At 37.1% G+C, this 13847-nt stretch overlaps 1 protein-coding gene across 1 annotated transcript; it reads left to right on the forward strand.

Annotated features, from left to right (window-relative positions):
* The first annotated feature begins 4902 nt into the window (after positions 1–4902).
* LOC146325784 (uncharacterized) lies at positions 4903–11602 on the forward strand. The gene is made up of 15 exons (XM_084719891.1): positions 4903–4910; positions 5035–5121; positions 6936–7017; positions 7138–7293; positions 7705–8039; positions 8660–8770; positions 9511–9642; positions 9768–9891; positions 10003–10154; positions 10385–10484; positions 10601–10677; positions 10864–10972; positions 11078–11138; positions 11309–11466; positions 11597–11602. Exons 1-15 carry the CDS (start codon positions 4903–4905, stop codon positions 11600–11602), a joined length of 1698 nt encoding a protein of 565 aa, XP_084576017.1.
* The last annotated feature ends 2245 nt before the right edge of the window (positions 11603–13847 follow it).

A 13847-nucleotide genomic window follows, 5' to 3' on the forward strand; every position in this document is an offset into this window, starting at 1 on the left:
CCCCAGAGGAACACTGATGCATGTAATATGTGTTCAGCACGTTGAAAAAATATCATCATGATAATTTTATGCTTAATCAGTTGTACCCATCAAACTAGGAAAAGTCATGAAATATGAAGCAAAAAAAAAAAAAAATCAACTATTAATTGACCCCAAGGATAATAGGAGGGTCAATGTTGCATTGCTTTATAAAAAACATTTGTATGTGTTTGTGTCTTTTCTGTTCTTTCAGAATGGCTGACACAAACAAGAGAATGAAGCTGTTGGATGACATTAGTCCATCACTAAAAATGAAAGTGTTGGCAATTAAAGAAATTTGTGAAGTCTAACACTGGGAGATTTTTCCAGACTAGGCGAGACCCAACGTCGTACACAAGAACTACGGAGCGGCTGTATGCGATGAGGTGCAAACCTATATCTTCAAAAATTACAGCTTTGGAAAATTCGGCAGTGGCAACTCTATGCTGTGCACAAAAGACGCAAAAATTTATATAAGTGCACCACTAGTAGTGTCTGAGGACATGGAAGCCAAGGCCAAAAGCCTCCTCAGGCCACCATCCCCAAAATTGAATGTGAAAGCCATCAACAGACCATCTGACCAACTGGTCACAATTGAGGGATGTATTGCAGCTGTAAGTTTCTGGAGACTCACATAGTACCACACTGAAATTATACATTAGAATTAAAATGTGTGCATTCTGACTAAAACATATATATACATACATTGATAGTGTATACAAAATCTGTCTCCATCTTACCTTTAAAGGGACACTGCACATTCTTCCTCTTACCTGTAGTGCTGTTTATCCATCTAGACAGTTTTGGTGTGAGGTGCAGAGTTTGGAGATTGTCAGCCATAGACATATCTGTCTTTTCTCCAGTATAATGGAGCTAGAATGGCACTACAAGCTGAGTGTCATCTAGTTTCATTATGTTGGAGAGAAGGCAGACATCTGTACGTCCGACAATCTCCATAACTCTGCGACTCACACCAACTGTCTAGATGCCTACATACAGCAATACATTGATATTCTACACACAGTCTGTTTCCATCTTACCTTAGCTTGTATGTACAGTACACATTCTTCCTCTTACCTATAGTGCTTGTCGGCCATAGAGGTATCTGCCTTCTCTCTAATTTAAAGTTAGATGGGCCCCACATGCTGACTGTCATCTAGTTCCATTATGTTGGGGAGAAGGCAGACATCTTGACAGCAGAAATATCAATCTCGATAGCCTACACACACACAAGACACAAGATATTGAAAAAGTCTATTTTAAAATATGTTAATTACGTGATAACACTGTATTAAAGAACCTTTTTATTATTATTCATGTGTGTTAAACTGCATGCTATTTTTAATGTCTTTTCAATGTCTTTTGACAAAAATTTTGTGCACTTATTTTTATTTTGAATACACTGATGCATTTTTCAGAATTGAAGATCAAAACTTGAATTTTCAGTTTCAATTTTTATTTTTTCAAGTACAAAACTTTTGGTCCCAGTATAGCTCCATTAAGAAACAGCTCAAATTTCGAATTTTGAACAGTTAAAAAAGAAAGCAGTCTAAAATGTCCAAGGTGGACACAGAAAGACTCAGACAGACAGAGAGACACAGAAAGACAGGCAGAGCAACAGACAGATATAGACAGACAGTCTTTTTAAACTGTTAGTAATTTCAAACCTTGAGCTGCTTCAAGTGTAATTGTCTCTGCATGAGGTTTTAACTACTAAGAACTCAGGTCCTCTCAGTATTCAAATTTGAATGTTCTGTTCTCAGCAGTTAAAATATATAACTGCCTTGTCCTCTTTGAGTCCTGATAAGGCGTCCTCTGAAGAAAAAGAATCACTGTTGGAATTATCAAAATAAACTAGACAAACTGTATCAGTGTAAAGCTAAAGGGGCTTTTGTGAGGTCGAGGAGGCAATGGATGGAAAAAGGTGAACAGAATTCAGCATATTTCTTTAGACTAGAAAAATCTCAATCCAAGAATAATACCATTCATCATCTTAAAATAGAGAACACAATGTGTGATGATGCAAACTTTTGTTCCAACTTTTATAAAAATCTATATAGTCATCAATACTGTGATGATGGCACTGTCTAATTTTTGAATAAATTAACTGAAACTCAATCAGTTCTGCCAACCAAGAATTTTGTGACCGTCCAATCTCATTTAAAGAAATTGTAGATTCAATTAATAGTCTTAAAAACAATAAATCTCCTGGAGTGGACGGACTCACGTCCGAATTTTATAAATCTTTCTCAGAAGAACTGGCTCCCTTTTTATTAGAAGTATTTTGTGAAAGTATTGACAAAGGAGTTCTCCCTCCAACTCTACCACAGGGCTTAATAATAATAATAATAATAATAATAATAAATAATAATAATAATAATAATAATAATTGGCGCCCAATTAGTCTTCTAAATAATGGCTATAAAATTTTGTCTATCACTTTTGCTAAGCGCATCAAAAATGTTTTGGATAATATTATAGATGAGACGTGGAGTGTATTTATGAGGAATAGACATATTTCCAACAATATTTGCCTTGTACTTGATATTTTAGATTACCCAGACTTGATTAACGATGAAAGATTCATTCTCTTCCTGGACTTTTACAAAGCCTTTGACTCAGTTTAACACAAATTTATCTTTAAAACACTTAACAAATTTGGTTTTGGCAACTTTTTCTGCAGAACAATTAACAGAAATAGCTCAATTAAATTGAAAAATGGCACATCTCCCAGATTTGAGCTAAAACGTGGCATACGTCAAGGCTGCCCTATTAGCCCTTATTTATTCTTGCTTTCCACCCAATTATTAGCTAATCATATCAAAGCTAGTGGCTTGAAAAGTATGTCAGTTATAGACCGGGAAATCATTATCAGACTGCTAGCGGACAATACTACCCTTTTCTTAAAGGACGCCTCTCAAATCTCTCTTGCTCTTGACATAATTCGGGTCTTCTCTAAGGCTTCAGGTCTCCATTTAAATGTAAATAAATGTGAATTAATGTCAGTCAAGAAATGTGAATCACCCTCCATTTGCAATATTCAGATTAAGGAGAGAGTGTCCTACCTGGGAATATAACTTTAACTTTCTCCAGATCACTGAAAAAGCCAGAAAAAAATTTATCAGTGGCTAGGGATCTATCCTTAAACAGCAGAACGTTACTCTCTAAAGCAAAAGGTATATCAAGGCTCACCTATGTTGCTATCGCCTTGGGGGAAAAAAAAAATAGTAAAGAAATTGACCAATTGCTCTATAACTTTATTTGGAAGAACAAAACACATTATATTAAAAAGTCAGTCTTAATGAATAGCTATAATAGCGGTGGCCTCAACTTCCGCACACTGAACAAAATGTTCAAGGTCAACTGGATTAGACAGCTTTTAAAAGACCCTACCTCTGTGTGGAATTTTATTTCCCATCATATGTTTTATTTGCCTGAAGTTTACTCTACTTTGTAATTATAACATTGATTTGATTCCTGTCTCTCTCTCAAATTTTCATAAGCAAACAATTCTGATATGGTCCCTTATTTATGAACATAATTTTTCCCCAAACAGATATTTTATATGGAACAACATGGATATGTGCTATAAAAGAAAATCTTTATTTTTTGACAACTGCTTCAAAAATGGGATTGTGCTGGTTGGTCAACGTTTCAATAGGGAGGGAAAACTTTTTAATAACCAAGAATTTCATTGTCATTATAAGATTCCTGTGAGCCCTAAACAATTTGCTGTGGTCTATGATGCTGTTCCATCTGGAGTTATCAAGCTATATAAAGATTGTGCTTCTTCAGCTTCTGCTATAACACATTTGCTTGACCCAGTTGACACACCTACAGGAAAACTGTGCTTTTTCCCACCTTCCTGTAAAAATAACAAAAGAATCTGTACATTATTCCTGACTGACTGTGTTTCAGTCCCATATGTAATAGCAACCTGGAACAAACTTGTTCAGGGTTTATGTTGGGAAAAAATAATAGATATTTACTGGTTAAAAGAGATTACGTTTAAGCTCATTCACTGTTGTTATCCTGTCAAGTCATTTTCAGTCAGGTTCAAGAAGGACATTGACACCATGTGCACTTTTTGTAACATGCACCCAGATACTGTCTACCATTTGTTTTAGACTTGCAAACACACTCAGACTTTGTGGCGAGGCATCTGCTGCTTTATACTGGACTATATCTATGATGCTTTTGTACTTTGCCTAAAGGATGCACTGTTTGGGTTTACAAGTTATAAGAAAGAATTAGAAAATGAGTTTTTTCTATGTGATCTCATCATATTGCTGGCTAAGTTCTGTATCCATAAATGTAAGGCACTAAAAATCAAACCCTCTTTCTGTACCTTTAAAAAGGAAGAGACTTTACATACCGCAAGTAATAGGAAAGCTGTGAAAACCCTAAGTTTGTGCTCCAAATTTAGGATTCTATTATAATGTTAATTTATTTTTGGGACAATCTTATTGCAGATTTTTTATTTATTTATATTGCAATTTATTTGTAACCTCTGACATTGTCTACTTCTCTTTTTGTTGATCCTTGTTCTATGATCCCATACCACTGCTGTTATGTTTACAAAAATAAATAATTGACAGAATGACAGTGTGTCTGTAACAAACAATGTTAATCTGCCTCTTGTTAAATCCAACAAATTATGAAATTAAATTGTTTTATTATGCATTAATGTGACTGTAAAAATATAATAATCACACTAAGCTAAATTAATGTTATTTCAAACACCACTTGTTAATTTTGACCATGGTTTTGCAGATATTCTCAGTGGCCTGGACACACTTCTTAAGATAAATGGCCAATATATGAACAAATATGGATAAACACATACTGACTTCGTCACACATAACTGCACACAAACTGCTAACCATGCCAGTGTAAGTTGTGTTCTCGCTACGTAGCTATCATACAGACAGCTTATACTGTTTGTGAAGCTTCAGTGGATGTTGTGAAGCTTTTTTTGATCTGAAACTGTGATGCGTCTCCTGTGATCGGCCACAGACTAGAATCCAAGCCGACTTCAGCTGCTGTCGTCCATGAAAGGGCAAGAAACAAACATTTCAAACCCACCTTTCAAGCCTACAGGAGGTAAGTATTTGATACTCAACAGCCAAATCTTATTTTCAATGTAGTATTTCTGTAAGTCTGAGGATAATCTACACTGTAAACCCAATTAAAATGTTTAATTAAACCAACTTATTTTTTGTTTTGAGTCCAACTCACACTGAAGCTTTGAAAAGGTTTTTGTTTCATTGAAATAATTTAATTTTCGTCTTTGGATAAACTTGAACCTTTGAGTTGTAGAAACCAAAAAATGCATTTTTAAAAAATTGTTGAAGTGAACAATGGTTAATAATTTCATATTTCCATTTGCAACCATTTAATTTTCAAACACCCAAACAAAAAAAAAAACAGGTTTATAGTTCACTGTGAACAATTTTTAAAATATGATGTTTGATAAGATTTTTAAAACTCAAATAGCAATTTTATTTCAAGAAGAAAGGTAAATTACAAAAAAACAAAAGATTAGGTCAGCAAAACTATATTTAGTTTATTTCATTATGACTTTAATCAACTTTTTTTCCTACAAGACAGAGCTCATTAATTTTAAGCATAAAAAAATTCATGTTTGGTTAACTGTCTATCAATCACAAAATTTTGAGTTTAAGTTTTATGTTTTCACTACTTATGACAATTTATTAATGTGAATATTTGGTTATACACTTTATATTTTCCTCTTGTCAACAAATCCCACATGTAGACCCAAACCAAAAATGACTTGATCTCATTAACAAGTATTCCATATTTCCTCCTGTTTGACTAACTTTTGTTAAAACTACAATGCCAAGCTGTTTTGGTAAACTATAGCAGCTTTTTTTAAAAAAAATAAACTATATATTTTTAGCTTTTCAAGATAGATTCCAATAGAGGTAAGATAGTAAAAATCAAAGTCAACTAAATATTAAATCTCCTTGTAGTACCTTTAAAATATCCAAACCATCCCTTTAATACTGTCTGGTTTCCCTCACAAATATACAGTGCTATTTTTTCTAAAGTAATTTCCTAAGCAGCTGCTCACTGTAGTTTTTGATCAAATGTTACTCAAACAAGAGGAATGTGGAGATTAAAATGACCAGTATCTCTCTGTTGGTAGCAGTTACTACATGGAATTTATTTATTTATTTATTAAAATGTATTTTTTTTTGGTGTTCTTAATGTGTTCTAGAACTGAAGAACTGTTGAAATGATGTCATCGAGCTCCATGTTATAATTCCATTCTAACGTGTGCCACTACCAGGGACAGTTTTACTTTGAGAGTCAGTTAGTCAGTTAGTTTCAAACAAGCTGTGTTGTAGCTTCAAAAAAACCTGCAGCCATGTTTCAACGACTTTTTGGACGACAAGAGGTTTGTTTCACATTTTCTATGCTGATCATTTTAACTTAGAAATCAGAAATCTTTGTAGCTATCTGACTTTGAGTTTGGTAGATACCTGTTTTCCCTGAAGTTAGCTTACATGTTTCATGAAGACATGCATTTATTTTTCAGACAATTTAGAATAAATTTGTCATTTTTTTCTTTATTCTTTACAGAAAAATCTAAACAGCAATAAAACAGAAGAGGGCAACAGCAGACCACGCTCCACTTCTTGTAGAAGGTAAGAACAAGTTCCTCTTACATTATTGTAAATATTCGCAATAAAACCTACACTTGATTTGATATTAACTTTTTGTAGGTGGGTCATTTTATGGGCGAAAATACATTTTCCTGCTGAGCCTGTCAACAGAAGTACATTCCTCAGCTTCCTTCACTGGTTCTCCTGCTGAATATTACACTGACTATGGATAAGTAACTCATACTGTCCTGTTTGTTCCAAACTGATCGTGTTTGTCTTTACCACCAGAATCGCCTGGGCTGATGTTCCCGACACCAAGAACCCAGATAAAAACAAGACTTGGCTGCAAAAACTGTTTGGTCAACCAGTGGTATGTCTGCTAGAAATACCACAGCTTCACCTTCAACTGATTTTACTTCTTTGTAGGATTTGTATTTAGAATTTGGGAACAAAAGATGCTTAACATGGCTTCTTCCAATGTTTACTACAGAATAAAGAAAACAAGACCACAGACCAAGTCGCCTGCTCTAATGAGACACCAGCCACCGCAACAACAGCTGGAGATCTTCAGCCAGAGCAGGACACAACAAAGACAAAGAAGAAGAAGAAGAGAAGTGTTTGCAGGAAAATCCTGAACTGCTGCAGTGTAAGTTTAACACACCGTGTCACAGCTTCACATTAAACACACTATGAACTATGAATTAAATAAAACTAAACTGCAGTAGATTTTTGAGTCTTGAGCCCAACTTAAATTCTGAAGTTTTGAAAAAGTTTTACCAGCTACTGATTTTTGTTGAGATAATTGACTTTTCTTCTTTACATCAACTTAAATCTTTGAATTTTACAAACTCAAAACAATGTATTTAATAAAAATATTGAGTATATTTATTGAAGTAAAAGTAAATGTTAAAATTGTAATATTAAAATCAAAACTATTGAATTTTTCAGGCAGTAACTATTTTTTTACAGTTGCACCAGTCTGCACTTGTACATTTTCTATAAAAAAAAGTGTGTAACTTTATTATTGAATCTCGAGAGTTTCCGTTTCCTCCATCAGAAAAAGAATCGAGTCTCTCCGTTTCCAACCAAGGACGAAGGGGACAAGTTAAGTAAGGAAACTGAGACGGAGAGGACGCAGGAGGAGAAAAAGGATGAGCTGCAGAAAAAGGACAAGAAGGATGGGAGGGTCCAGAAGAGCCAGGAGCACCAGGAGCACCAGGAGGAGAGGAAGGATGAGCCGGAGAAAAAGGACGAGAAGGATGGGAGGACCCAGAAGAGCCAGGAGCACCAGGAGCACCAGGAGGAGAGGAAGGATGAGCAGCCCATTCCAACCACTTCACAGGACCAGGCAGCCCCCCAGACACCGGCCAAGCAGGACCCACCCACCAACAGGTAGGTGCACAATCACCATCACAACTTCTCATTTAAAACTACAAACAGATCAGGAGCAGGCCGCTGACTGAACCTCAGTACTTGTTCTGGTACCAACTGAAATGTGGCCGTAGCAGTCGCCAACGCTGCTACTGAACATCTGATCACATCCGTGTTTGTGTACAGATTTAAGCAAAGTAGTACTTATTTCACTGTTAACAAATAATAATAAAAAGTTTTTAAAATAGTATTTGTTAATAACTACCAAATGATTTATAAACCTTCAATGAATCATTACACAGTGAGAAAGACCAGATATTGGTCACAATTTGTTCATGCTTAATAAATAAACCAATGATCTTTTGTTGAGATAATTTACTTTTCTTTTTAGAAAAACCTGAATCTTTGAGTTTTAGAAACAAAAACATATTTGTGTCAAAAAGTTCCTGAGTAAACTCATGACAGCAAAAGTTATAAGTTGAAAGCCTTTAATGTTCAGGCACAAAAATAATAATGCTGTTTGCAGCTCACTGTAAATTTGAGAGTGACAGCAAACAGTCATGAATGTGCACAGAGCTTTCACAGCTTCTTATCTGTCAGGTTTCTTGACCGTGTGTGTTTGTGTCTCTTTGTTTCTCTAGAGCCAAAACAAGAACCAAATTTCGTGCTGTCTGTTTTGAGATCGTTGGACAGTTCGGGGGACATCTTCTCCGAAAGCCCCCTGGAGTGCTCTATGGAGGTCAGCAGTTTGGGTGAGTAAATCTGCATTAAAACACACACACACATATATAAAACAAAGCTTTTGATTCTTTCTTTTTGGCTCAGTGACAAATAAGAGTTGGCAAGATGAGCAATTCAAATTCTTTCAATTCTTTTAAAAACTTGTTTTAAAAACATGCATCAGGTTTGTTGAAATGTACATTTTGTGTTCATGTTGGTTTCGTGTCATTTGAAATGTCAATTTCACCATTTTCTTTTACAAAAAGTAAGATGGAATATACCTGAAAATATCAAGTGGTGTAACCACAAAAGAATGACAAATGTACATATAATATTTTATCCACCTGCGATGTATGTAAGTGCGCTCATGAAAATAATTATCTCATTTTAAAATGTTACATAAAAACAGATTTTAGTAGGATTATCTCTACATTTAAATTTGATGCATTTTTCCAATATGAGCAGAGCGTGACACCCAACAAGATCAACTGAGCTTTGTGTTATATTTGATTTCAGTTTTGGAAAAAATCATTTTAAAACAAGTGTAATTATTTGTTTGAAGTTACACCACATAGACATTTTTGCCTTCATTCCCCAAATATTCTCTCAAAAGAAATGAGCCTCACGTCATTGGCCCTTTTACAAAATCCAATAAAAATCAGGCGCTTTTCAGAATCAACTGCAACAAGTTCTTGTTCCTCTGTCACATCGCTGAACCAAAGACATGTGCAACAAAAACATAAATCCATGTTGTGTTGTGTTTGTGTGTCAGGTTTCCAAACCCATCCCAGATCTGCTACATGAACTCCAGCCTCCAGAGCCTGATCACACTGGTGGACTTCATCAGGGACATCAGCTGCCAGGAGGTGGTGTTTGATATGACCCCAGTGGCCGAAGTGATCAGGTACAGCAGCATCATACACACTAATGCAAACACACACACACACACACACACACACACTATCCTGGAGACCAAACTAAAACAACACCAGAAACTCACCGCTCCTATTTTGTCTCCACCCTCTGCAGAATGTTCATGAACGTCGTGCGCAGTCACCGCTCCACCGACCCGGAGACCAAACTCCACGCCCTCATGTCATTCAAAAATACCGTAGCAGTCCAGGCTCCTGAGTTTCAGGGCAACCAACAGAACGTGAGTCATCTGGTTCGATGATACTTGTTGTTTCACCTCCTCCTGCGAGACAGTTTCTCCTCTAAAACCCTGTGTGTGTGTGTGTGTGTGTGTGTGTTTGTGTGTGTTTAGGACGCCCACGAGTTCCTGACCACAGTCCTGTATCAGATCAGCTGCTTGACGCCGATACTGCAGGATGTTGCCGCCATCACTGGAATGAGATACAGATGCCCTGTTCAGGAAAACCTACTGTTCAGCATGCAGACCACCAGGACCTGCAAGAGGTACGACAACAGAGACAAAGACATCACACACAGCAGGAGAAGTTTTATTCTCCTTATACAACTCATACAGGCCAAATACAAAATACTGTGAACAATTTCCACATTTCATTATTGTTGTTTTTTCACTTTACAAAAGTCCATTTGTACTTGCCCCTGTTTAATTATTGATTATTGAATAACAGCAAAGGCCAAAGTAGTAAATATTTTCTGTGTGCTGTCCCTTTGTGTAGCTGTGGAGCCCAGTCTACACAAGAGGAAGACTTCAGCAGCCTGTCTCTGATCCTGAAACCTCACAGCTCAGTCCAGGACATGCTGCAGGATTACCTGATGGTAAGACCCACCTGTCCTCCTTTAGTGACATCATCACATGAACACACACTTCAGTCCCAAACACAGTCTGTTTTGTCCAGCAGCTGACAGCATGTTGTCTCTGTGTCGTTGTCCAGGAAACAGATTTAGACTTCAAGTGTGACTGTGGTGCTAACACATCTGTCCGGCAGTCCAGTTTTAAGACCCAACCTAAGTAAGTGACATCACATCCAACACAGATAGTCCAACTGTGGACCTTAAAGGACTATACCGCAGCATTTACTCCTTAACCCCATGTTTACTTTATGTTATATCTGAACATTTTACACTTTTCATGTATGAAGCAAAAACCCCAACAACCTTCTGAAGCCATGTTTTTCTGTTTCTCTCCTCTCTACAGAGTACTGATGCTGCACTTGAAGCGTTTCCACTTCAGTCAGTCCGGGCACCTGCAGAAACTCAACAGCAAAATCGAGCTCTTGAGGAAGCTGCTGGTGACATTAAGCCAGGTAAGAAATATCTCACCTGAGTTCAAGTCCAAAGGAAACGTGAGCTCTGTCTGTAGCTGGGTTTCTTCTGTGTAACTGACTGTTTTTAACTGTGTTCCCTCTCAGGGTGACAGTCAGTACCGCCTGGTGAGCATCATAAGTCATCTAGGCTCCCAAGGGAACTTTGGTAAGACACTGTCACAGTCTGCAGTCCTCTATCAGGTTCTCAGACACATCATATATCTGGATGTTATACATATTATCAGTGCCTTCAAGAAATTGTAATTGCAATAATTCATGCAAATGCATCCTCACATGTCAAGACACCCAAACTAACAGTCATTGGTCTCCTGTTAGGACACTACATCAGTGACGGGGTGCACCCAGATGGGGACATGGACGACCCTGCTGACCGCTGGCTCACCTACAATGACTCATTTGTTGAGGAAACCACCGGAGCCTCCGTGTGTGAGCAGCGTTGCCGGTCAGCGTACATCCTATTCTACAGAAGACAAGTAAGAAGACAGTGCCGTCTCATCCTGCAGTCAAACTGACTCTGATGCTTGTTGAGTTTAACAAACGATTTGCCGACTTACAATGTAAAATCCATTAACTCTGTACTGAGTGTTGTATCTCTGTTCTCAGATCTAGAGCAGTCTGGCCATGCAGAGACTTTGTCTGCCAGACTCAAAAGAAAAATATCTGCCAGAGGTAAGTAGACACCACAATTTTAAAGAAAGGCCAGATGACTAACTCTCTTTTGTCTTTTCTCAAGTGGAGGAGGTACAAGAGGAAGAGAAGAGGAGGTTCCTGACCAGCTTCATCTCGTAGAGGAGGAGACACTCACCAAGTCCTTAAGTAAGAGGTCTCACTAATTATTTATCAGTAATTTGTGAGATTAAAGTGTTTCTCAATCTCTCGTTTATTTTCTCTACATTAATCACAGTTATTCAACTTCAACTAATACACTAAAAGATTTTTAAAAGACTTTGAAGATGGTCTTGTCCCCAGTCTTGTATTTTTTGGGAAAGATGTCTGTATATTAATTTCACAGTAATTAAATGAATGAATTTTCACTTTCCTATAACATATTGTTAGACATTTTTACATATTTCTTCCAAAACAAATACTATACCATCAATTTGATCCTATTAATTGTCTATCTCATAACCTTTAATCAAAATTTACCAATCAAAGAGCATCTTTTTTAAATTTTGGAAAAAAGTGGTCTAAAACTACACAAGGTGATGTGGGGGTTAGTTGTCAGAATTGGGCTAGCTGCTCTTTAGCACAGAGAAAGTAAGAGGTCTCACTTTGTCACTATTTTTCAGTAACTTGTGAAATTAGGCAGGAAAAGCCAGGTGACTAACTCTCTTTTGTCTTTGTCTTTTCTCAGGTGGAGGTACAAGAGGAGGTTCCTGACCAGCTTCATCTCTTGGAGGAGGAGACACTCACCGAGCCCTTAGGAGGAGGGCGGCTCTTGACTGGGTACCAAACTTTGATACTTTTATGGCGCTGACCAAATCGCTTCTATTGCTTTGAATTTATTGGGTGAAATTGGAGCCGAGGCAGAGAGCCTGTCTGACTTATAATAGACAGAGAAATACACAAAATGATGTAGTGGTTAGGTGTCAGAACTGGACTAGCTGCTCTTCAACACAAAGTAAGAGGTCTCACTATTTATTTATCAGTAACGTGTGAGATTATGCAGGATTAAAGTGTTTCTCAATCTCTCGTTCATTTTCTATACATTAATCACAGTTATTTAACTATAATACACTAAAAGATTTTTAAAAGACTTTTTTGGGAAGATGTCCCTGAAGACCAGGATTGAGAAACACTGGTCCACACCAAGAACAATAACAAAAAATATCAGTTCACATCCGACTGGCCGGGATGAGGATCTGCACCACATGGTTCGCAGGCCATGGCCTTTAGAAAGATTACTGTTAGGCTTTTGTGGGTTTCCTCCAGGTGCTCTGGTTTCCCCACATTAAAAAACAAAAAGATGATGTATGCCAGTTCAGTTCTGTAGTCAGTACTTTGATCTCGTAATGACTAAAAGTCTGTTGGACCAAGTAAAGATTCTGTCACATGGATATTTGTTTCTCAGACATCTATTAAATCAAACCTTTGCATTAGCAATTTTAAATTTGTGTTGGCTCTTGTCGGGGGTCTTGATAGCCATCTGTCAATTGTGTTGTCCAATGTAATATTGAAGTCTCCTCCTATAAGTAGACAAGCATTTGGAAATCTGGCCAGCCAGTAGAGGATTCTTTTTTCCACATCATTAATCGGAGTATTGTTATCTGAGATTGTGTTATAACGGTAAATGTTAATAATTATTAAATTGGTGCTATAAGTGTCAACAACCTGACAGATATAATGACCATTCTTATCGCAGTCTGTATGTAATATAGGATCTGCACCACATGGTTCTCAGGCCATGGTTCCCCTGAGAACTATGTGCATTTGAAGTTCCCTACTCCCTACTCAGACCGTCTACTCTGAGTAGGGAGTGAGTCATTACTCCAAGTGAGGGACTTATAGTTATTGTTGTTGGTGTGGACAGGCATTTAGAAAGATTACTGTTAGGCTTTTGTGGGTTTCCTCCTGGTGCTCTGGTTTCCCCACGTTAAAAAACAAAAAGATGATGTATGCCAGTTCAGTTCTGTAGTCAGTACTTTGATCTCGTAATGACTAAAAGTCTATTCTAGATTGTTTAGACCTTGATCTGTTGGACCAAGTAAAGATTCTGTCACATGGATATTTGTCTCTCAGACATCTATTAAATCAAACCTTTGCATTAGCAATTTTAAATTTGTGTTAGCTCTTGTCGGGGGTCTTGATAGCCATCTGTCAATTGTGTTGTCCAATGTAATATTAAAGTCTCCTC

This window comes from Lutjanus erythropterus, chromosome 6 (genome assembly GCF_056507025.1).
Source record: "Lutjanus erythropterus isolate fLutEry1 chromosome 6, fLutEry1.hap2, whole genome shotgun sequence".
Taxonomy (NCBI): domain Eukaryota; kingdom Metazoa; phylum Chordata; class Actinopteri; order Lutjaniformes; family Lutjanidae; genus Lutjanus; species Lutjanus erythropterus.